The 26839-nt window shown below is 35.3% G+C and overlaps 1 protein-coding gene across 5 annotated transcripts in view; it reads right to left on the reverse strand.

The window, feature by feature from the left end:
* Window positions 1-26839, reverse strand: part of DIAPH2 (diaphanous related formin 2) — a 914469-nt gene that overhangs the window by 124396 nt on the left and 763234 nt on the right. For 3 of the 5 annotated variants that reach the window (XM_021932750.2, XM_021932749.2, XM_021932746.2), the window contains one exon: window positions 897-1039. The exons of the other annotated variants lie outside the window; for them this stretch is intronic. In XM_021932750.2, coding sequence (XP_021788442.1) covers window positions 990-1039 — 50 coding nt within the window. In that variant the 3' untranslated portion in view covers window positions 897-989. Of the gene's footprint in view, window positions 1-896; window positions 1040-26839 lie in introns of those variants that run through there. 5 annotated transcript variants of the gene reach the window in all.

Consider the following 26839-nt stretch of genomic DNA (forward strand, 5'->3'; position numbering starts at 1 on the left):
TTTTTTTCTTAACACAGTCTTGAAATCTTCATTATCTCCAAATATTCTATCCATGTTTGCTACTAAATGTACATGTAGTAGTGCTATTGCCCAATATGATTTCTGAATGGATTAATGATAAAATCCATTTTATATTTCCATGTACACAACTCACAGGATTCTTAAAGTATCTCAATCGTAGCATACCAATAGGTAAAGAAATCACTTTGCTATGAATCATATCTGAAGGACTGTGATCCCATATAGGAACATGTAAATAATCAAGGGTTTAGGCAAATGATATAAATACATTTGCACAAGCCTGAATGCATAAACTTCATACATGCAAAGATAGAAAAATATAAGTGTTACATGAGTTATTTGCAATTATGTCTTAAAACACTCAGGGTATTTCTGAGTGTTCAAGTTAATGAAGTTCTTGAAAATATGGATTAATTTAAATATAATCCATATTTGGATTAATTTAAATGTAATAAAATTATGTATTACATATATGTATGTGTGTGTGTATGCGTGTACACATGCGCTATATATGGCTAATAACTGGCAAAAAACATGGCTACCCTAGTGGCTTTTGTCTTTATATAATAGTCACTCCAATAATGACTAGTATACATTTTAAAAACACATTCACAGGATAGAGATCATATCTTAGACTGCTTTTGTATCCCGCTTAATGCCTGGCAGAATGTTCTGCACAACACAGTAAGCATACAGTCTTGAATGAAAGCTAGAAATATTCATTGTAGACTATGTATCTGTTCTTCCCAAGTCTATATTTTCTTTCCAGGTATATATATGGTTAACCATCATGAAATCGGTATTAAGGGGCAAATAGCATAAATTTTATGAGAAAGCCTTAGGCAGAAATAAAAGAGGACCGGACAAAATGAATATCATGTTTCCACTAGAAACTTTTACTCCTTGATTATCTTAAAAAGTCGTGTTGTACAATCACCCAATCCTGTTTAAAACAGCACTCAGGCCGTTTATGTAGCTGATCTTGGATTAGCCCTTGTTGCACAGGAATGATTTACCACTGCAGAAAAGAAGAAATAAAGAGAAATATTATTTGAAATGTATGAATAAAAAACCATAATGCACCTAGAACACTGAATAAGACAAAAGCATAAATAACTCATTTATAATATTGATTTATGATTGTGCTACTGTAACTTGAAATGAGAGTCTCAACAAATTAGGCTATAAATAACACACAAATCTCATATTTATTTCATTAGTTATCATGCAGGTCATGATAAACGTGTCACAAAATAAAGGAATGAACTAGGTACTGCCAGCACTCCATCTCAAGCTGCATTCTTGCTTGTTTCTTTGGAAAGTTGTAAGTTAATGAATAGATGCTACTTTCTATGATACAGATGTCCTTCACTACTCGAATCTATTGAATTCAGCAATGAATACATATTCATGAATGTGCACTCTTCTCAAAACAGGGATTTAGATAGTCTACTCCATTAAACATAAGTTTATTTTTTCTTCCAGGTGTCAGCTAGGAAATCAACATTTTGGTCAGTGGCCTTTTCATAATGTTTGTCCTAATGGATGCCACCTGGAAATAAAATCAACTGATATTTAGTAGAGTATATTTTCCAAATTTCCATTCTAGGAAGAGTATTATTTTAGGAAGAAGTAATTAATTCTAACTATTAGAAATTAACATAGATTTATAAATACAACTGTAGCTGAATCTGGTGCTAATTAAAACAAGAGTTAAACAAAACTATATAATTCACTTTTTATTATACATTCACATTCTATTGATGATGATAATAATTAGAGCCTATGCTATCATCAACTTGATGTTTTCATAGCTATACTGTTTTATCTTGGTCATCCTACCATGGTTTCTATGTATCTGATGAGGCCAACTGTGTTCTGTGTCAGTCTGTTCCAGTTACCTGTGTTTTGATTTAGTGACTTGCCACATTGATATAATGTTTTACAATCATCTAAATGGTGAATACATATTAACTAATGTTTTAGTGTTAAATGTTCACACAAAACCTAATAAACAGTGCACCTCCAAACTTTCTTGGCTTCCTTTACAAGTAATACACCGATTTTTTTTTTTTTAAAAGACCTTTCAAATATTCTAGTCATGCTCAATCAATAAATACACCAAAATCACACTTAAATAATAGGTTTTCTAGCTATAAAACAATACACACTTGACAATATGGAAGAAATACAGGAAATAATTTTGTCAAATTTTGTTAAGCCAAGAAGAATGGGAAACGGGGCGGTAAAGGCCATATGTATGCCAGATTCATATAGTGGTTTCTGTTCTTGATGTTGAGATCAATAAACATCTGAGCACCTTCTATGTTTCCATCACAGCGGTAAGATACTGTGGCTAATGAATATGATGCAAGTCCTTAACTCCTTAAAGACTAATGTACTTTGGACAACCATTCTACCCTATTCATCCTAAGTGACCACAATGATTACTAAGAGCAGCAGTCATGCTCATAGGTGATGGTGGCCAAAGGCTGACATTCGGAACATTACAATGGGCTAATATTCTACTCTCTTGCAAGAGCTGTCTCTTCTATGGACAATATGATGGCAGAAGGGATGCAATGTGGAAAAATCCTAAGTAGAAAAATTTTACTTCTGTTTATTTTTTTAAAAAGTATTCCCCTGACAGCTTGGTCTGATTGACAGCTCTTACAGACTGACCTAATGAACCTTCAGCCTGGGAGCCTTCACACATTGCCTGATAAGCAGTGAACTCAAGTTTTACTGTAGCCATCATCTCCTGAGCCCCAGTGATCTGACTAAAGTGGCATGGCCTCCAAATACAACTGTGAACATTTATTGCAGGCCAATCCCAGCAGGAACGTTGTCAAACTGATTTTTCAGCTTTTATAGCCTCTCTGCAAATCAGCCCAAATCACATTGTTCCAGGTTTAGAGTAAGCATCTAATTGTGTATCCCTATGGCCTCTGCTAAGATTTTGCAAAGGTGTTAAATTATGGTATATGAAAACATCACAGAGCCACAAGTCTATATGCAAATTATCTGCTTATTCCCCTATAGAGTGTGAAAAATATTTTAAAGTTTTTTTATAAAACTACTGTTCATCTTATAGCTATTCTATTTGTCTGTTTCTTCCTTACCCATTAGGGTCAGTTTGTAAATGTATACCAGGGAAGATGAGACAAAAGGCTGGGGCAGGAATGATTCAGGATCGTGATTAACACCAAAGAAAATGTCCTGTACAAAGGGAATCCACAAGTCACATTTAGAGGATTCTTCTACATTGTTTATGTTAGGTCTTAAAGTATAATTCCTCAGGAAAAATGCAGAAACCAGGATACTAGTCTACTACAAAGAAGGAAGACTTCGTGCATTTATTTCAAATCTTTGTCAAACAACATCAAAAAGAAATTATTCTAACTATGACTAGTTTTCTAGAAACAAGAAGTGACTTACTCTGGAATTAAATGAGCATCGTGGGACTGTAATGCATGGAAGCTGTAGTTAACATTTTGAACTTCTGAAACCACTTTCATGGTGGACCTTTCCTATCTCATATTCTCAAATTAAATAAAACATTTGTTGCTCTAAATTTGGGATAAAAGGGTGTGTTCATCAGATTATACTACTTATATAGAATTTGAATTTAGCTTTAAATTGTCCTTCATTCCTCTTTGAAACTAGAATGATGAATCTGGACAGACTAATCTTTTGCAAAAAGTAACCACAGAAATGAAGATACTGCAATCCATAGAAAAAGAAAGAATATATACAATATTTTTCACTTCTGACCTAAAGCATATTTAATCAAATGTCTTTGAATTTGTCAGCAATACATATAAACATACCTATACACACATATTCTCTCTCTCTCTCTCAAGCTACCAAGCTACCAAAATAAAGATAGCCTCTAAATGCCAACATAAAACCAGGCAAACACCAATGGATTTGGTAAATCTATTTTGCTGAACCTCAACTACCCGCTCTGGGGCTTTGGCCTGTACTTGCAGCATTACTTTTGCATAACTATGGTAAAACAGCTGCAAGAGCAACAACAAAAACAAAGATTAATTCACTCGGCTGGTTCAGGGGGAGATTTGTGGCAAGGTGTTCTTCCTCTAAAAGCTCTAAATCCATCTAGTTTCCAATGTGTTCTAAGCATTTCAATCCATATTTTTTTCTATGTGGGCATAAGAAGAGAAGTATACTGACATATTTAGATCCTGGGTCACAGTAGGTGAAACAGATGTGAGACAAAATTCCGCTTTTTTAATACTTCAGTAAAGAGTCCCATCAAATTGTTTCTTAAGTCTCAAACGCCTAACTATAGATTTAACTGGGTATTTGTATCTTGTATACTTTTTAAAATCTTTGATTCTGTACATAATATGAATGATTTTTTAAACAACCTACATACGTTGGTAAGATCTGTCCTCTTCAAGGTAGTTATTTTAGGAGCTACAGAATTAAGTAATGATTCTATCATTGGCAAAAAACGTTTGTGAAGTCCTTCTTCGGGATATCTTTACAGTAGGCCTCACAGCCTTTTAAATAGTTTTGATGACAGCAAGTCTTTGACATTTAATAGATTTGAGTTTTAGAAAACAAATATTTCAGAGCCAAATTAATAAGTAACCTGGGTAACTAAGCTGTGCAATACTAAAGTTTGATTAAACACTAGACGTAACTGAAGAAATGATACTGAATTTCTTCTCTAGCTCAAATTCAAGGTACTGCAGAACATTCATTTGGATAAATAAATTCTGGTTGGGGCCAAGTGTGGTGGCTCTTGCTTGTAATCCCAGCACTTTGGGAGGCCAAGGTGAGTGGATCACCTGAGGTCAGGAGTTTGAGACCAGCCTGACCAACATGGTGAAACCCCGTATTTACTAAAAATACAAAATTATCCAGGCATGGTGGTGCATGCCTGTAATCCCAGCTGCTTGGGAGGCTGAGGCAGGAGAATCGTTTGAACCCAGGAGGCGGAGGTTGCAGTGAGCTGAGATTGCGCCATTGTACTCCAGCCTGGGCAACAAGAGCAAAACTTCACCTCAAAACAAACAAACGAAAAAAATTCTGGTTGGTTTGGTAACAAAAGCAACATACAATCATCCCCAGGTATCCATGAGAAATTGGTTCCAGAACTTCCTTTGGAAACCAAAAAATTAGCAGATGCTCAAGTCCCTTATATAAGACGGCATAGTATTTGCATATCACCTATGCACATCCTCCTGTATACTTTAAATCATCTCTTGACAACTTAAAATACCTAATAAAATGTTAATGCTATGTAAAAGTTGTTACATTGTATTGTTTAGGGGACATGGAAAAAGTCTGTGCATGTTTAGTACAGATGCAATTTTTAAAAATATTTTCGATATGCCTTTCATTGAATCCATGAATGTAGAATCTATGGATATGAAATGGCAATTGTATTCAGTAAAATACAGATAAATGCATAAATGTTTGTGTGTGTGTATGTGTGTGAATTCTAAAGCAAGACAAGATAGTTCATTTTACAGATTAGGAAATGGAGGGCCTGAAGTTAGTGTAGTCGTAGTAAAGTCCCTGGTATATAGTGAAGTGCTTAAAAAATATTTATGTAGCTAACGTGATGATCTATGGAGAAATAAACATTATACTTTAAAACTCTGTTAGAGTGCTAGGATTATAGGTGTAGCAAACATCTGTCTATTTGCCAGCCCTTCTCATACATTTCTCAGAGAATCTGCTCTTTCATCCAGTCCCTGGAAAAGGTGACAGTCCTATGCACCATGTGATCTTATCTCTGCTCTGGCTGATTGGCCACAGACTGAACACCTGACTTAAGGGAAACAAATTCACAGGCTAGCTGGGTCAGTCAGATTCTGTCACAAGAATCTGAACTTGGAGAGACCCATGTCACATAAAGATAGGCACTTGAAGTAAGCATCATACTGTATCATAGCTGTGGCAGTCATGTTCAAAGGAAACCAATGCGTGATCTCGACTCACTGCAAGCTCCGCCTCCTGGGTTCATGCCATTCTCCTGCCTCAGCCTCCTGATTAGCTGTGACTACAGGTGTGTGCCACCACACCCAGCTGATTTTTTTTTTTTTTTTTTTTTTGTATTTTTAGTAGAGATGGGGTTTCACCATGTTAGCCAGGATGGTCTCGATCTCCTGACCTTGTGATCTGCCCACCTCAGCCTCCCAAAGTGCTAGGATTACAGGTGTGAGCCACCACGCCTGGCCCAAGAGCAACTTGTATTTCTAACTTTTCCATTTTAGTTCCAGCCTAAGACACTCATGGTCTCACTGTTGTTTCCTATCCTTGGATGTCCACAAGGTTGCTTATCACATCCTTAAATACATACCCCTTCACTCAAGCTACCTTGTGTAGATTTCTATTCCATACAACAAAGCAGTGCCTATGACAATGTGGTAATGGACCTGATTCCTCCTTTTAGTTTGTCAATTAAAAAAATTAGAAAAATAATTTTTAAACTGTTCATGGAATGGCTGAATGCCCAGGGAGATTAAGTGATTCACTCCAAGTCATTCACACAGTGATGGGTCAAGCATTAGAAACCAGATCTCCTAACTCATCACAGACCCTGGAGTTACATAACCTTGGAAATGTTACTTAACCTCTCCTTGACTCAGTTTCCCCCACTATAACAGGGAATATAGTAATAGTACTTAACCTCTCTAATAGGATTTTTGTGAGGATTAAATTTGTTATTATATAATACAAATAGTAGAGGCCAGGAGCAGTGGCTCACGCCTGTAATCCCAGCATTTCGGAGGCCGAGGTGGGCGGATCACCTGAGGTCAGAAGTTTGAGATCGACCTGGCCAACATGGTGAAACCCTGTCTCTACTAAAAATACAAAAATTAGCCAGGTGTGGTAGTATACGCCTATAGTCCCAGCTACTTGAGGGGCTGAGGCAGGAGAATCGCTTGAACCCAGAAGGCAGAGGTTGCAGTGAGCCGAGATCGCCCCATTGCACTCCAGCTTGGTGACAGAGTGAGACTCAGTCTCAAAAAAAAAAAAAAAAAAAAAAAGTAATAGCTGATTGAAGCAGGGAAGGAACCTGACCTACAGGGGAACCATCCTAGGCTTGTCAAAGACTTGGGCCTTGTGCAAAAAACAAACAAACAAACAAAAAAACAAACAAACACAGGAGAAAAAAAAAAGATTCAAATAACATTCCTGTCACAGGAACACAGAATTGGGACCCAAGAATCATTGTCAGGAGGAAGAAGAAGCAGTTAGATGAGGATAAGTAGTCTCGTTTCAAGCACTAAAGGGCCCAGGAACTCATGCTGTGAAGGACCGCAGAGCCACCTTGAAAGGACAGCAAAGATCCCATTTCCAGGGCTCCAGGTCTAGGTATATAATACATCCTGCCCTGAATTCCCTTGAGCCTTTCTGTATCTGTTCAATGAACACCCAGTTTAAGTAGCTTTTTGTTCCTTGTAATCAGAAGAGACTCAATTAAGTAAAATGCTTATTAATAGTATCTTAACTTTTTGTACAAAAATTAAAAGCAATCACACACACAAACAGCATAGAACGGAGGTCCCAGATGCTTCCTATTTCAAACTTTTTTTTTTTTTAAGTGTTCTCACACTCTGTTGCAGCATGGTCATCACAATACTCTCATTTCTCTCTTTCTGGGTAAAAAGTGCGTTATCACCATGTTATCATCAGGAACTAGATGGCACAGGTCTTAAGAATGAGTAATTAATCATTCTATATCCATTTAGCATCATTGGATTCATTTTGTTTAACATGATAGATAATAGCTTAAGCCTACATTCTTCCAATTAAAATGTGAAAATGTTCTTTACAAAGGTCTTCTACCCTTACAAAGCTAAGCAAACTCTACAGCATATTCTATAATTAGCACTCTGAAAATATTTTTTAAAGCAACAAAACAGCAACCTGAGCACAAACCAAGACTACTGCAAATTGTAAACAACTTCAGATGATTTACAGCAAAAGAATTCGACAAAGCTTCCTTAATGTCAGGATATAAACAGTCCTTAGTGCTATTTAGTTAAATGATAATTATAAAACCCACTGAACTGAATGAGAATTTGGATTGTCAGACAAATGTTTGTAAGGGGTTAATTAATTCATATGAACTACACAGCTCAGCTGAAAATGGGCTCATTATTCTAAACCACCAACTTTGTCTGCTTCTTGTATAGTCCTCCTTTCTCCATCAGATTTATCCTGTTGCACCCCCACCCACAGTAACGAATGTCAGGAGATAGAAATATTTTAAAGGAAATGTGAGCTACAGGCATTTTGCAAGAGTACATCAGGGGTACAAAGATGTCTGCTGGAACACTGAAATGGGAAGATCATTTATTAGTGCACCATGGTTCATAACATCCCAAAGGGTTCAATATTTTCATTACGCATATAAACATACCCCCTCTTCCTTTTCAAATGCCTCATTACAGCTAAGCCTGGAGCTTTTTTCTTAAAAAGCTTTCCTCTGAAATTATTAATAATTTGAAGTTCCCTACAGGCCAAGGATATTATTACAGTCAAAATGCATCAATATGTATATATACTTATATACTCTCTTTTATGCTATTTTAAATAACAAAGTATTTAGTGGAAACAGTAAAGAATTTATAAGCTATATACAGAAAAGCCTAGAGGAAGATGGCAATATCCCAGACTCCAAGGAAACAGCTCTTGAAGCTTATTAGGTGGGTGTAGGAGACTGTAATAGGATTATGAGTTTTGGTTTAGCCTGTCCATCATTTCAAAATCCCCATAACTAAAGGGAATATCTTCATAGGGGTCTGAGTTTAATATTGAAGCTGCTTTATTTAATTCTTCCTATTTTATAATGCTGAGTGCTAATTAGTTCCATCCACTTTCTTCAGGCTTGTCAATAAGGCAACTTGGAAGCCAAGAACCTGCTGAATTATGGATTAACCAGTTCTGTAACAGCGTGTTCAAGCAACCTAGTTAGCTACTCCAAAATGTAATGTTATTATGGGCACAGGAAAGCATAAAATACTATTTTGTTATGTTCTGCTTGAAAGAAAAAAAATAACTCCCTACCAGTGAACTGTTTATTTCTGATGCATTAATGAACATTTCAGATATGTAAAACTAAAATAACATTTACTGTTGTGTGTGTTAAACACAGCCTATTAAATTCACAATAGCCATAATAATATTTACTACAAAAAAAAGAGAAAAAGACAAACTAGTCTTAGAATTTGGAGTACAGAAAAAAAAATCTTAAAGGCAGAAAGACTGAGAGACTGACATGAGTTCCCTCATCTACCTTCACTTTCATTGAACCTGCATCCCAATCTCCCTGGGCCTTCCCATCAGTTTCTTAACTCTTGCCATTTCAATTGACTCCTTTCTGGTGCAGCTAGATGCTAGAATCGGCCCTGTAGGGTCATACATTCTGGAATTAGAAGTAATGTTAGAGATAAACTGATGTAGCTCTCTTATTTCACAAGTGAATTAACTGAGATCCAAAGGTCAAGTGAACTATTCGAGGTCATACAAGCTAGTTGATAGTAAAGTTAAAAAATGAATCCAAGTCTCCTGATTCCTTGTTCAATGCTCCTTCACTTCTACTTACCATCATAACTATCCCATTCAACCATGTCCAAACTCATTGCCCTCACTAGGCTGCTGAGCTATCCCCTCCACCAGGCATAATTTTTTTTAGCCACAAGGAATTCAGCCATGATCAAGCACTGACAAAACGCAACTTAGCTATGTCTACTGTGTGCTCCGTGGTTTGACTCCCCAAGTGTCCCCAAATCTCCCCTGCCTCCACAGGCTTCCAATTCTGCCTTCCTTTCTTCATTTCTAAATGATTAGCTTGATTTCTACCTTGTCAAAATGAATCTATCTCCCAGGAGTTTAATCATCTGCCTTCGCCTAGAAACCAATTGTTTTCTATTCTGCTCCTCTTTGTGGTAGAGACAACTCTCCTTTTCTCCCCTCCTGAAGATTGATTTATTTATTAAGGCATTTATTGAAATACATGTATTCCCTTCCTTACTGGCAACTTCAGTCTCTCCTTTTTTACTGCTGCCTTTTCTTTAAACTCTTTTAAACTCTTTTAAACTATTCTTTAAACTATTTTAAACTAATAAAAATCATAATAGCAGTAATAATAACCAGCTAGTACATACAAAGTATTTATTATTGAGACAGCCAGGTGGGAGGGGGTCCCTGGAGAAACTCTAAACAGCCCACTGAGGTGGAGCCTCGTTAAGTTTACATTGAGGAGGAGACTGGCCCCTCCTCTTCCTGTGTGGAAGCTGGGATTCCAACATCCTGCTCTAGCAGGGACTCTGGCCTTGCGAGAGTCCCTGTTTCCCCCTTTTCTTCCTTTTCACCGAACAAAACCCTGTCTCACTCAAGATTCAAACTGTCTGCGAGCCTGAATTTTTGTGGCTGTGGGACAATGAACTCTGTCTTTAGCGGAACTGAGGAAAAGTTTTCCAACATTTTGTGCTAGGGACCATTTTAGGTACTTAGAAAGTATTAACTTCATTAATCCTCATAATAACCCATGAGGTAGGTATAACTATTATCCTCATTTTACAGATAAGGAAACTGATACATAGGTTAAATAACTTGCCCAAGATACACAACTAGGAAGTGGTAGTGCCAGGATTTGAACCCAGAGAGCTTAGCTCCAGATTCTGTGCTCTTAACCATCATGCTGCCTCTTTAATATATGTCATATCCATACCATCACTTATGAGCTCTAATACACTGAGCAAGTTACTTCTCAGAGACTCAGTTTCCCGATATATAAAATTAAACTAATATTGCTAATTTTGTAGGATTGATATGAGGATTATGTGAACTAGAGAATATACATAACCCATCATGCCTGGCATATATAAACATCCAATAAATGACAATGTTATCATGATGAGATTAATAACCACCAAATTTGGCTTTTATCAACAAAATATTCCAAGGAAGTACTCCCAGAGGGAGATAGCTCTATTATGTATTTAAGAAATCCTTACAAAACCCTGTTCTAAACACAATGTTAACTCATATAGTTCTCAAAACCACCACGAGGAAAATCCTACTATCATTTCCATTTTACATGTGAGAACATTGAGGCAGAAAGGTAATACACTGCCTCAAGGTCACAAAGCTAGTAAGTGGCAGAGTCAAGATTTAGACCCACACAGTCTAACTCCATAGTTTTTGGTATAACTATAGCACTAAGCGAGACTCTCAACTCTCCTTAGCCCAGTGGACTAAGACAAGCATCTTTACAACATGGCAGCTAGCTTGAGAGTAAACTTGAGGCGCCCACGGCATGGAAGAATAGCATAGATGCATATAGTCACAGTAAGTTTAAAAAGGTGTTTTCTACTGTAGTGTTCCCCAAACTTGTCAGCTGAAGAGGATTATCTAGAGATTAAAAGAAAAAACAAAAACAGAATCCTTGGCCCCCTCCCATACCTACTAAGCCAGACTCTGGGAATGGAGATTAGTAGAAGTTAATAGAGGACCAAATTAGAATCACATAGGAAGCGTTTTCAAAATCCCCACGACCAGGACCTATCCATGGAGACTCTGCTTCAGCACATCCATGTTGGTTCCTAGACCTCACTTGTTACCTTTAGAGGATTCTAGAGAGACAACAACTTACTGAAAACTGACAGAGAGAAGTATTTATCATCCCTTCATTATATGAAATATACCTACATATAATCAAATAGTTGATGAGGGGGCATTTTTGTTTTTTAAGAAGTCGTCAAACTAATTAAAGGAGGAATAATAGAATAGTACTCTTTTGAACTAATGGACCTAGAGAATCATCAGCGGCTGCTAATATAACAAAAAGAGTCAACCAGCCATCATGTGCTCCCATGTAAAACCTCACAACACCAACAACAATAAGGACGTCTTGACAAAAAGGTAAAACCTGAATCTGATCAAGCCTTAGAGTGGCTTGGTTTATCTAACTATAAATTTATAGAAAATATATGGAGTAGGGGGACAGGCAAAGAAACAGGTAAATAACACTAATGTGATGCAATAAACAAAATATAAACTCAATCAGACAAATGACCTGGTTGCTTCAACAATAACAAGTGGGCTGGGCATGGTGGCTCACACCTGTAATCCTAACACTTTGGGAGGTCAAGGTGAGAGAATCGCTTGAGCTCAGGATTTTGGAAAGAGAGAAAGAGAGAAAGAAAGAAAGAAAGAGAGAAAGAGAGAAAGGAAGAAAGGAAGAAGGAAGGAAGGAAGGAAGGAAGGAAGGAAAGAAGGAAGGAAGGAAGGAAGGAAGGAAGGAAGGAAGGAAGGAAGGAAGGAAGGAAGGAAGGAAGGAAGGAAGGAAAAAAAAGACCTCTGAAAATTACAAGAAAAAAAGAGAAACAGATGAAAAGGTGGAGCAGTCAGCCTCCAAGATGATCCTCCCCAATTATCCCAATCCCTTGGTATTCACACTCTGGTGTAATTCCCTCCCACATTGTTTCTGGGTTGGTTTTTGTGATTGGTAGAATATGACACAAGTATTGTTATATTGCTTCCAAGACTAGGATACAGAATGCTCTGTGGTTTCCTCTTTGCTTTCTCTCTTAGATCACTCACTCTTGGGGAAGCCAGCTGCCATGTTGTAAAGGTGCTTGTCTTAGTCCATTTGGGCTACTATAACAAAATATCCAGTGATATTTATTGCTCACAGTTCTGGGGGCTGGGACGTTTAATATCAAGGCACCAGTAAATTCGGTATCTGATAAGGGCTCATTCTCTGTTTCATAGAGGCACTTTCTCGGTGTCCTCATATGGTTGAAGGAGCAAACATGCTTCCTTGAACTTCTTTTATAAGGGTAATCACTTTCCAAAGACCTCACCTTTTAATACTACCACATTGGAGACTATGTTTCAAAATATGTATTTTGCGAGGACAAAACATTCAGACCATAGCAACAGTCAAGAAGCTCTATAGAGAGGCCAGTATAGTGGAGAAGTGAGCTTGGAGTAGATCTTCTAGCCTCAGTCAGGCCCAGAGACAATGGACTACCATCTCATGACAGACACTGAAACCATCACTCAGCTAAACTGCTCCCAAATTCCTGACCCACAGAAACTATGAGATAATAAACATTTGTAGTTTTAAACTACTACGTTTTAAAGGTAACTTGGTATGCAGCAATTGATAACTAATTGATAATTAACACAAGGGGGATTCCATTGTTAAAAAGAGACTTAACAGAACCATAATAATGAATCAACTTTGTTTAGTTCCCAATTCAAACTAACCAAAAAGAGTAGATAATCGGCTGGGCGTGGTGGCTCACACCTGTAATCTCAGCACTTTGGGAGAGGGGCGGATCATTTGAGCTCAGGAGTTGGACATCAGTCTGGCCAACATGGTGAAACCCCAACTCTACTAAAAATACAATAATTAGCCAGGCGTGGTGGTGGGTGCCTGTAATCCCAGCTACTCGGGAGGCTTTGGCAGGAGGATTGCCTGAACCCAGGAGGCAGAGGTTGCAGTGAGCCGAGATAGTGCCACTGCACTCCAGCCTGAGTGACAGAGCAAGACTCCGTCTCAAAAACAAAAAACGAAACAAAAAAACCAAAGCAGATAATCAGGGAAATGTAAACACTAAATAGATATTTGTTATTAAGAATTATTTCTCTTAGTAAGATATGATAATAGTATTTGGTTATATTAGAAATAATCATCTTTTATGGATGCTTATAGAAACATTTACAGATGAAAAAAATATAATGTCTGAGGTCTGTTTCAAAATATCCAAGAGTAGCAGTATGGAGAAAACAAAATTGATCAAGAATTAATCATTGTGGAAGCTGGGTTCATGTATTTTTTTTTTTTTATATTATTGTATTTTGTTTATACTTGAAAATTTCAAAATAAAGAGTGAATAAGTAAAGAGAAAAAAAAAACCATTGACTGACTATTAAGGCTCCACATCAGATGAAGCAATTCCAACCAAGCCACCCAATTAGGAGAGGCACAGTCCCAATAGCCAAATAGGGCTCATCTATGGGTATTAGTGCCTGCAAATTCATACATGGTACACACATACTGTTATATACATATCCTTATCTCTTACTTCTTTGGTGTGTCCATGTCTTTTCTCCTCAGCTAGACACAGGATAGTAACTTAGGGACATACACTGTTTATTTATTGTTTGGTTTATCATTGAGGATTGCTTTTAAGTTCAAGGAGGACATGAGCATTTCTGTAGGAAGAAGTCAATTTAAAGAAAGACATTAAGAAGGAAAGCAGCATGATTCTGAAGGAGGTAAGAGGAATGAGATTAGGAGCACAAAGTTTGCCTCAGGAAGTGACACTGAGGGAAATGAAGGGAACTTGGAAAAGATGGTCATTTACTAAGACTGTCAGGTGCGAGTTTCAGTTTGAGGGACTACAGAGAATACAGAAAATCTGGAAGAATAGCCAAGGCATATGATTCAGTGAACAGTGAACAAGGAGACTGCTAAGGAGTGATGAAGATGCAACTAAAGCTACAAACATACTTCAAACATATAAAATAAAGGTAGTATTTAAGATTCTTCCCCAAGGGCAGTGAATTTATTTTTACTATATTTGGTTTTGTTGTTGTATTTCATTATTACATTTAAGGGGAGAGGAATGAGTAACAATAACTGTGCTTCAATTGTAACACTACTAACAGGGAGATATTCTAAATACATTATTCTTTATGGTGTATATGTTTTCACAGGAAACTTTCCCAATAGCTTGAATAATTTATGATTTGATTTTAATATTTTGCAATCATTTGGAAGTATGTAAATATTTATTCTCTTATTTCATCAAAGTCTGAAAAAAGCAAGGATCAACAGCAAACAAGTAAACAACGAACAAAAGCAACATCAAAAGTAGAAACGTCACATTTGAGGAAAAAAGATAAATTTTAACCTATAACTGGGCCATTTACAAAAGAATAATCAGATAAATATTTGTTTCCATGGCCATCTGAGAATAATGCCTCAATAAATAGCTATGGACGCTTAGAACAGGAAGCTTAGATATAATAATATTGCATAATTTAATAGGACAAATAGCTGTTGAGTAATTTCATTTCATTTTAAGTAGTAATTTCATTTTAAAATAGAAAACCTAAAATAGGATCTCAGCTATCCAGAAACCTCACATAATGAGTTGATCTGGATAGCAGAGAGTTTATACGTCTTAAACAGCAACAATTTTTATCTTAGCCATTTTGTATAGAAATATTTTGAAGATATATTGTACACTTTGCTGCCTCCATAAGGATAATCTACTGAAAATACATTTTTGCTAATTCACATAATTCACATTTTTGCTAATTCACATAATTATCATAAACATCAAATACTGTGCTGTGCTATAACTACAAGGTCTGTAGGGCATATTTGAGGTATGTCTATTTGTTTCTTCTCTAAATAGACCAAAACTGTTCTATGCTCAAAGATCTTTTTCATTTACAAATTTTATTTAATTATTATTTTATTTATTCTAATGATATAATCAGCAGAGTCACTGAAGAATATTATAAAAAATGTGAAGGAAGTACAAATCACTCATATACTATGGTATATGAGTGATTAGTCACGAAGACTATTAATATTTTGGTGTATTTCACTCCAATTTTTTAATGAGCAGCTACATATACATATATATATATACTTATTTCTTTTTTTTTACATAGTTGGGAGCAATTATAAACAGTTCTGTATTCTGCTTTTTGTTTTTTAAGATGTTATCTGCTTTGATAATTAGTTCATCTCTTCCACTAGAGTCAAGATATTAACTATCACGTCTTAGTGCTTCCAGTGGGTCTTAAAATGTCTGTCTACCTCTCAATCCTGGTATGTATGCTGTTTCCCATTTGCTGGAGGGTGAAAAAAATAGAAAATCCAATTTGACAGAACTATGTCTAACATAATAAATAAGTTTTGGGTAAGGTACTTGGAAGACTCTTTTGATAAAAGTCCACATGCTGCTGCTATTTAAGGACTTGATCACATTCCTTTTGCCTATTGAGGGATATTTTTGTTTTTGCTTACTTTCAGGTTTACCACCATATTTTGAAGAGATAGATAGCATTTCCAGGTAGGTACAGTTGCTGGAAGAGTGGAATTTCAGAGAGGTGAAGTGTTCCTGTGCTGCAATGTTACAGAATACCATAAATCTGATGCATGAGCCTGACCCAGCAGCTTTCTAATACATACCTACACAGATATAAAAGTTCCCTCGTTTAAATTTATTTCTGCTGAATAAGCAGCAATAATCTGTGTTATCTCTCTTCGGAAGATCTAATTACTTACTTATCTGTGTTCCCAAGCCGCCATGTACTTGCTTCAATATTAACCCTTATCATCCTATATTATTTTAAATTGAAACACATGAAATAAATATTTTCATAGGTCAAACAACAACGTCATATGGCTCAACCTAACAGTTAATTTATTGTGTTTCTCTTTTCATACTGGACAGTACATTCCTTTGGGGTAAAGTCCATCTTTGTACCATCAGGCTTTGGCTATAATATTAAAATATTTGTTCAAAGAATGTAAATATACTATATTCAAATCATTGATTACAGATTTTATGCACTGACTTGACCCAAGTTAATCATGCTTTGCATCTGGTAAGTAGTAACAAATTCTCATTTCATTTACTTTCTGAATCTCTTCTAGGGAAAAGTTGTACCGATTTTCTACATAGAGTATATGTATTATATGTAGAAAAATGTTTACAACAGCATTATTTATGGTAGCTAAAAAAAAAGATAGAAACAAATTCAATTTCTAATTTAAAGGATGGATGAAGTGAATTATCATACATTCTTATGCGCAAATAATATACAATCATTTAAAAGGAGACTTACCAAGATATTCATTAATGTAAAAATGTTTATAAATTTAAATGGAAAAGTAGTATATACAACTTTGTATACAGTATAGTATGAACAATGTAAAATATGCATAGAAATACAAGATAGAAGAAAAAAACAAAATGTAAAGGTGGTTGCTTCTGGATGTTGAGACTATATATTTTCCTTTGTCTTTAAATTTTACATATTCCCACATTTTCTGCAATCAACATACATTATCTTTAATAATGGAAAATATTTTAAAAGAGAAAAATATATGATGGTAGTACATTTCAAAGAAGTTGGCCAAGAAAAGAACGAAGACAAGAGGGATATGTAATTGATAAAATAGAGCATTTATTTGGAAAAGTTACTTATTCATTCCAGAAATCTTTACTGACGACATACTATGTCCCAGGGACATAAACAATCTTAGCCATGACTTTTCACGTGGGTGACTCAGAACACTTCAGAAGCCTACATCCATTGTATTTTGTGTTTTAACTTTTAGAAAATGGAACTAAACAAAATCATTTTAGTCAGATGATTCTGGAATACTAGAAAAGGGGCACTGACCAATTTGTAATTCCATGTGTCCTTCTTCATGTGGTGCAATTCCTTTTCACAACCATGTTGGTCACCACCAAAATCAAATACAAAAAGAGAAGAAGAACCTCTAGCACTTGAGAATAAGAATCTACCCATAATCATTTCTCAGGATGGTCAAACTCCAGATGACCTCAGTAGGAAGTCCTAATATCACTTTTTACAGCATGCTAAATTTGTCATTTGAAGACAAACCCTAGACACTGATAGCTTCTGTTCATAAGTTTCATGAAAGCAAATGAAGCACTAAAATATTAATGTTATATTTCTGCCTCTAATAGAGCTATGATGGTTGTAGCCCCTCTAATCATTAAGACTTAAAACTATATTTGTCTCTAGTAGTGAACACTTCAATCAGAAAAACGAGATGAAAATCTTTATAGAGATACTATAAGATGTATGAACAAGTTGTATTTCTTAGATGCATCTTTGACTATAATGTTTTTTTTAAGAGATATTATTTTTGCAGTCCATTTCTAACTAAAACATCTGAAGCTTCAATCTATCCGAGCAAAATATTGGTGTTACATATTTAAATATTTTTCCTAGATTGAAAAATAATGAGATAAAAAACCAATTGAACAGCTGGAGTTGCTTGTCCTTGATCCAAAATAATTTTCCTTTCAAAAATTTTACTACAATAGCATAGCTTAGCTAAGAAAATAAAACATTTTCCACATTATAGATGTAGTCATAAAAAAAGAAGTCTAAAGTTCAACTATGAAGGCCAGGTTACAGGTAATATTTCTATTGCTTTGTAAACTTGTAATAACAGAAGCCGTAGGTTTTCTTATAATTATTTGGAACATGGAGTATGGGGAAAGGCATACTTTAAAATAAGATTTGTTCTAATTGCTCCATTTAGAAAATATCAGACTTATTCTATATTGAAAGTGTCTAATAGGCAATGCAACCGTAAATTCAATATACTATATTTACTGCTATGAGTTAAGCACCCCATAAATCCTTGCTTACATTTTAATTGTTGATTATTTTAATCAATTGTATAATAGAAATAAATGAAACCAATAACAACTTACCTATTTTCATAATAACACAAAAACAATCATCATACAACTTAAATCTGGCATAATGTCTTCTAACATCAAAATCCTGCTTGAATTTTACCAAAAAGACTCAGCTTGAGAGACGAATACTGGAAGATATCTGCACCAAAACAATGCTTCCCTTTCTAATGTAACAACAGTCTTGTGGTTCAAATGTAATGGATATCACATTTCCTCACAGTGTTGGACTGTTGGAGAGGAGGCAGGTAATGTACATATATGTCAGATCACACAGAGCCTTTGGAGCGACTGCAAAAAATGTAAATTTCTCCTAGAAGAAATGGAAAGCTACTGAAGGGTTTAAGTGGCATTGATTTAATGTAGTATTGATAATAATCTTTAAACACTTTAAAGCTCTATTCAAATTTTAAATAAATATATTTTAAAAGTTTCAAAGAAGTTTCACATTCACCATCTCACTTTATCTTCTTAGCCACTGTAGGAAATAAGCAGGGTGTCTTCATTGTGATTAACTTAAGGATTAACTTTTTAAAGTGTGGAAAATATCCTATCAGTATGAAGATTTCCTGAAGTTTCAATGTCAAAACTTGCTCTTTTTTGGGTGGGTTGGGAGGATTAGCAACAAAACATTTTCTAGAAGTTTTCACTTCTTAAAAATTACAAATCTTCCCTTATTCCTTAAAAAAAAAAAAAAAAAAAAGTAGCCCATTGTATAGAAGGCTTATCCTGTGACTTAAAGCTGTCATTCAAAATGGATAGTACATCTTACTGAATGGTGCTAATTGCATTAATATTCTGTGCTACCACAGAAAAGCATAGTATGTAGATATGTTAATAAAAGATAAAGGCTATAATTATAGCACTTCAGTAAATTGTGGGACATAAGAGCTCCCAGATTCTCCTCGGAAATGAAAAGACAAAGAAAAGAATCTATGCAATTGAAGGAATCAGGGTAAAAGTTATATGGAGGTGGGGGGCTTCGGAATGAGAAAGTCTCAGATCTAAAAACCAGCCTGAGCAGACAATGGGAAAGAATACTAGGGTGGCACCTAGTGCTCTTACCAAACACCAAAGGAGCTACATACGTGTACACATAATATAGTTCCTTTTACCATGTCAGATCTTCTAAGAGGCTTTTATAATTAAAATACATTCACCACCTCCCTATACTTTAAAAGAAACTAACCACGCTTATGATTCTAAAGCTATTTATTCAAGGATGTTGTAGATTAAAGATTGTATACATAGTAATTTATGGCAGGTAGAATGCCCCTTACATTTGAACCACAGTAAAAACTGAGCTACATAACATGATTTTATAATATCTTCTAGGATTTTTACCTCTTGATACCCATGCCTAACTTCCATTAACATTAAAGTGCAGATTTATATGTGCTCACTGCAGGTGGATATATCTAAATTTTATTAAAATAAAAGGGTCCAATAGCCACTATTTATTTCCAGTCAATGTAGAATTTGAAGAATCGCATAAAAGTCTTTTTATTTTAACAGCCTAATGTTTATTTACTACCCTTCATCTAGATGCTACAGCACTCAAGAAACTTGAACTGATATTCACACAATACATAACAATCGCTTGATCCACTTAAAAAAAAGGCAGCTGCTTCTTAGGCTTAACCATGCTCTATAATGCAGAGGACAGTAAATGATAAATACCATAGCCAATTGACATTGCATAAGCAATTTTAGTGAGTAGAATGTAAGGCATACAGCATCATTCAATGCTGAGTATTTTCATAAGCAATGGTGAGAAGTGCTAACCCAGGGCACAATGGGACCCACTAAAGGGCACCATGGTGGGACTCATTCAGACACCGGTTCCCCCCACTCTTTGTCCCTTTGGCTACAGCTCTCACTCCTTGCTTGTCATTTGAGTGGAGATTTAGTCAGATGAAATTCTCTGGGATTATAATAGGAATTGTTTTGTTAAAAGCCTGGTAGCTAGTTGAAAATACTACCTTCCTCCACCCCTTCCCAACCATCTTCCCTTTGAATGACCATCGGTGGTTTCACAAAATATAATACATCTATATTGCATAAAGTTGTTTACCTGCTAGTTAACCAGAAAGTATTATTTAGCTTCATTACTTTAATACAAAAATCATAAAACAAAAAGCATTAGTAATAAAAACAGATTATGCAACAAATACCTGTTTTCAAATTGCCTTGGGACTGTTTATGGAGTGGTCTGGCCTAAAGCAATTACTAACACCAGATCTGAATGCTATTATAAATAGGCATAGGCTTTCCTTACATAACCCATATTTATATTTATCAATAAAAGCTGAGACTTACAGCTTGCAGTAATAACTTTGTGGGGAAAGCAGGGCAAACTTATTATCTGTGATCCCTTCTTTATCTCTCCCTATTACATCTGGGACAACTCTGTAGTACTTAGGTGATATGACTAAATCTTATTAGTAGAGGGCTTTTCTATTTTAAGCACAAATCTGGCATTAAAAAGTCCCAAAGTAAAAAATTAACATAGCAAATGTCAGGAAATTAAGCAAATTAAAAGATACTGTCAATAGCATGCAGCACTGTCAAAGGACTAATAACTCCAGTTAAATACTATCAGGAATGGGTAGTAGATTTTTAAAAGTAGATACGAAGGCAAGAGAGACATTTAATGTCAAAGCATAAAAGATATTTAGAGCACAATAGCTATTATATTAAGCCATCAGTCCTTTGATTATTATTTTATCATTGGTACAGTTGACATAGATGGGTACAAACAGCAGTAAAAATCTGTTAGATTTTCAGATTATCAGCTTGCCCCAGTGCTAATCATGAATTATAACTAGTGCTGGCATTAGTAAGATTCACTTCCAACTTAATGTGTTTATATGTTTTAAAACTAGCTTATTTAGGAAAATATAAGCCACAAAAATTGTTCATGATATACAATCTTTTCAAAGTAGGCTTATTTTCTTTTATTTCAAAACTTTATTTCTCTTTCCATAAAGGTGAGGTTACCATGACAGTACTCACACAGCAGCCCCCTGCTTTGGGGTGCTTTTCCAAAAGGAGGGTTTGATTTGTAATTATTCATTTATATTCTTGCTCGGTTTCCATTGAGGCTTAAGTGGCAAGTAGTCAGTAATAGAAATTACTCATGTGAGTTCTGTTTCAATTAGCTATGAAGAGTCAAAAGTGTGGGAAAAAATAATTTTTAATTTCATGTTAGGTTAGAAAGGAAAACATTTATACCATAACAAAATATTAATTCCCTTGTTTTCCTGTTACAAAATCTTGACATTATTAAAGGAGTTAGAAGAGTAGAACAATTTGGAATACGTATTGAATTTCTGACTTTAATAATGAAGATGTGGTTCTGCGTAATCTAAAATTAATTGAAAGCTAGTTAAGTAAAATATTCCACTATGTCTGTTTTGTTCTCTCCACTTGTTCAAATTTGACAAGTGGTAGTAGCTTTTAGGACAACAAGCACAAAAGATTCAAATTAGATGTCAAAATTGAATAAGTTAAATCTGCCTTCTTTTATTATTTGAAAAAGATTTAACTAATTTTCTCAACTAATGTTTTTAGAAAATTATTTTCGTCTCAATAAAACTTATAGCTCTGTAAAATGAACTTCAAAAGCAGTGACTGTTTCATAAATAGCGTGATATTTAAATTGAAAACAAATAAAATGACAAATGAAATGGGATAAGAAAGAAGAACCATGTAAAAAGCATGCTTTGGAGGGGAAGAAATAAACAAGGGAGGGAGCCTCAACAAAGCCCTGCCATTCTCTGCCCCAAAGGCAAGTCAAATTAAAAAATCTTTTCATTTGGCCACATTGTAGTCCTATTATCCAAACTACCGTAAAAAAATGTAACAGTGGTTTGTTTTTATTTTAGCTGTGCTTTCAACATTTTACAGCCTGTGGAGGATTTTCCCTGTTACATACAGAGCTAACGCACCACCCACCATCTCTAGAGGTGAGGTTACCATGACAGTACTCACACAGCCTCCTGCTTTGGGTTGCTTTTCCAATAGAAGGGTTTGATTTGTAATTATTCATTTATACTCTTGCCCGGTCTCCATTATTACTGTGAGCTGCATAGTGAACCAACATGAAATAAGTTGACAAAGAAGCAATAGGCTTTTAAAACCCTGACTAAGGCATTCACGTCATTGAGAAAAAGAAAATCTCTGAGACCTAGCCCAGGAATAAAAGAACTCGGATCTACCTTAAAGCTGGAACTTCCCTGCTGAGAGAAACAGGAAGAAATGATAGCCTGTAATACCACTGCAGCTGCAATATTTCTGAAGTAGGACACTCAGAAAAGGGCACAAGCTATTAATGTTTCTAGAAACATTACATTTAATTCCTCAGCAAAAGATTTAGCAGCTTAGTGGAAAGAAGCAGCAGACGGAAGGAAAAAAAAAAAAGAAAGAAAAGAAAACCAGAAACCATGAAAGAATAGTTAGTTCTGCAAGGAAATTAAACTAATATTAGAAAGAAAATATTTCAGAAATTGTTGCCTCTAGTAATCTTACACCCCAAGGCTAGAAGAAAAGGTCATAGCTAATTGGTGCAAAAGCAGCTTTGGACACAGAGGAAGTGATACTCTGTGATGAATTCCAACTAACCACTACCCTTTTTACCTTCAATTATGCCAGGACATGTACCACATATTATAGGGCCCAGAAAAGAAGGCATACTTCGAAACTGAGCTTCTTTCATTTTTCTTTCAACATTTAACTTTTATAACCCAGCCAATTAGGAGAACAAAAACCTATTTAATTGTCAAGAATGGGAGTTAAGTAGTAGTTTGAAGTTATGCATAATTAATATGATTTGCATGATTTGATTTTAAAAAAACACACAATCAATCAAATATACTATTTTCCTGGGGCCATACTTCAGTTTAGGTAAACAGATAAACACATGCACTACAGAGTCCTACTTTTACTGGAGCAAGCCTCCAAGTTAAAAAAAAAAAAAAGTGGATGAACATAGGTGTACATTTTCAAAATACTAGAGAAAAACATTAACATATCAATTAGGTCATAAGGGAAGTGCTTTAAATTTTTTTTTGTTGTTTTACACACCTTAATAATAAAGAACTCTCCTTAGAGTAGAATTTAAGTATGACTTGTTTTAATAAGAACTATTTTGACTGAATTTGGAGAGACAAAAATAAAAAATGCTAAACCTACCAACCTGTTCTACCTATTGAAATACAGGATTTTTTCCTTTTCATTAAACACATTCACACTTGTCAAATGTAAATAAATATGCACTGTGGTTTGAGGAACTTTTATGAAAAGATATTTTTTCCCTTTAAAGTTTTTTTAAGAGTGTAGACTTTTTTGAGAGCAAAATAATTATGTAGTCATTTTGCAATTGTGTATACTAATTGATGAAATCATTAACATAGAAATACAAAAGGTTAATTATCTACTTGATGTCTTACTCACTATCACAAACACTTGTAAACTCCAGTGGTGATGAGGTCATAATTCCAAAAAGGCTGGGAAGCAAGAATTTCATCCAGGAATTTTTCTCTATCCCTTTAAAACATTTCTCCCCCCACCCCCACCAAGATTAGAACAATTTTACATAAATTAAGAGAGGGTTTATTTGGAGTAGTGTGTATCGTCGCTCTTGTTTTTCCCCCCACCCCCATAAACCAGACAGAATGCTGAGACTTAAGGGAGATAAAAGACTTCAAACAATGCTTAAGCAACTATATTTTCCTGATTCTTCCCCCCAGTTTTTCTTACCCACAACTAATGTGTAGAATATCAGGTTGGGGCAAGGGAGGTGAAAAACAGTGTTGTGAGGGGCCGGGCACGTGGCTCACACCTGTAATCCCAGCACTTTGGGAGGCCGAGGCAGGCAGATCACCTGAGGTCAGGAGTTCGAAACTAGCCTGGCCAACATGGTGAAAACCCGTCTCCACTAAAAATACAAAAAAAAAACAAACCAAAACAAAACAAAACAAAAAACCAAGAAAAATTAGCTGGGCATGGTGGCGGGCGCCTGTAATCCCAGCTACTCAGGAAGCTGTGACACGAGAATCTCTTTAACCCTGGGGACAGAGGTTGCAGTGAGCCGAGATTGCGCCACTGCACTCTGTTGCCTGGGTAACAGAGCGAGACTCCCGCTCAAAAAAAAAAAAAAAAAAAAAAAAAGGAAAAAAAAAAACAGTGTTGTGAGGGAGATAAACAGATAAAACAAAATGATTCTGAAACAGGAGAACAAAGTGAGGAAAGTGGTGTGCAAAAAGCCTCAGGGCCATAAAGCATGGGAAGTAGGAAAAAAAGTGAAAAAGGGATAATCTATAATGCTCACAATCTGTGTGGACAGCATTCAACTTGCCCATAATACTTTCTCAATGCTTTGCATCTTCCTCTGCCAGGAAGTTTCAGTTCTAAATAAGCCATGCAAACTGATCAATACTGTTTATGGCAATGAAAAAAATTATTTAAATTGCTAGATGTGACATATTTCTTCCCATTTGTCCTTCCCAACCTGTATCCCATGGAAATTCAACATGTAAAAGATTCTCTAATAATTTCCTAGAAGCACATGATGTTGGAACTTCATTTCTAAATTTATTTTCTATCTTGGCCCATTACTCACTAATTTACTACACCCAGTCACTAAGGATGGGCATCATCTCGGTGCTTCCATGTTCTGAGTTTTTAGGACTACTAACTGAGCTTACTTTAATGTTCTTCCAGGTGCAAAATAGTTTGTTTAAATTTGGACCATAAAATAAAATCTATGTACTAGAAAAGTACTTTCTGAAGTCCTTTTTCTTTTCAATTCATGATTGTTTATGGTTGATGATATGACAACAGAATTAAATCCACAAATTTTATGTACAAAGCGCTGTCATTTCTCATGATCTCTGCCACATAAGGTAGTACTGATATAGACAACTGAGATGATGTCACAAACATAATTAAAATAAACACTGGATTATCCACAGCAAATCATATTGCTTACCCCTCCTGATACAAACATTCCTTCATAGTTCAGATCCAAGTATTTGAAGATAATCTATCGGTTTATTATGAAAAAAGATAAACATGTACACTTTTGATTAATAGTTATGAGGCTGCTAAAGCTCTAACAGGTATTATAACTGAAATAAAAATGAAATCCATGCACAATAGTATTAACTTTCCAAAGAACTATATGAAAATCATATCCTTGTTTTTGTGTTTTTCATTTCTTTGTGTCCAGGATATACACTGACTTTCTGAAACCACTGCAGAGCTGTGAATAATGTATGAAATAAAAAAAAAAAATTCCTGTTCATTGCCCAGAGAGTATTGTATTGCTTGTGGTATACTACATCTATGCTAGACAAACAATAGAACAGACCAGTAAACCTAAAATCTGAAGCTAAAACCTTCCCAAGTGGAAAGGGAAAATACCATCCTGGATTCCAGAAGTCCCTCAAACAAACAGATCAAATCCTTGTAATAGTCTTACACACTATTACGTAGAACTGAATAAAACCCTTAAACGAGAAAGATCTTGTCTCCCGAGCAAATAAGTATTACAGTTGGAAAAGCAATTAATTACTGATATTCTAAAGAAACTCACTAACTTCTATTTCATAACAGTATTGCATAATAGTATTTGCAAAGACTGATGAGAAGATATGTAAAGCTGAAACAAAAGGGTATTTTTGTCACTCTATTCTTATTTTCTCTGGCAGTATTTAGGAATTTGCCCTCTAAGTAGCCATGTGGGAGTGGAACAAAGCATGATTTGAGTTGAGAATGACATAGAGGTAGCAGTCAAATGCGAACACAATGAATATAAGAATAAGAGTAATGGCATACAGCTATATTGTGTTTTTTATATAAAGTTGGCATTTTTCTTTACTTGTCAAGCATAAGCATTACTGACCAGAAAGGTCACGTGAAGGTAACATACACAGGACATGCGAGGTTGCTCACAAACACTCAGCCTTAATGGGATTTCATTTACAGTGATGTAGAATAAAATTTCTATTTCCTCCATCCCTCAAATTTCAAACTTTAGAGACAGCTTTAGGTATAATATATTAAAAAGGCTTTTGTGTAGATTCAATCTTTTAAAAATAATTGTAAAGTATTCAACAAGCAGTTATCAAAAGCATATGCTACATTGAATTATGTGCTAGATGCCAAAAATAAATCACAATCTTTTAATAGCAAAATATAGTTATAAGCATAGTATTTTAATACTTTGTATCATCTATTAATATATCTTTAAGAGAGTTGACATTGAGCATAACTTTAAAAGGCTTCCTGGAATAGGTGAGGCACTATCTTAGATTCAAGGTATTTTG

The sequence above is a fragment of the Papio anubis genome, chromosome X, assembly GCF_008728515.1.
Source record: "Papio anubis isolate 15944 chromosome X, Panubis1.0, whole genome shotgun sequence".
Classification (NCBI taxonomy): domain Eukaryota; kingdom Metazoa; phylum Chordata; class Mammalia; order Primates; family Cercopithecidae; genus Papio; species Papio anubis.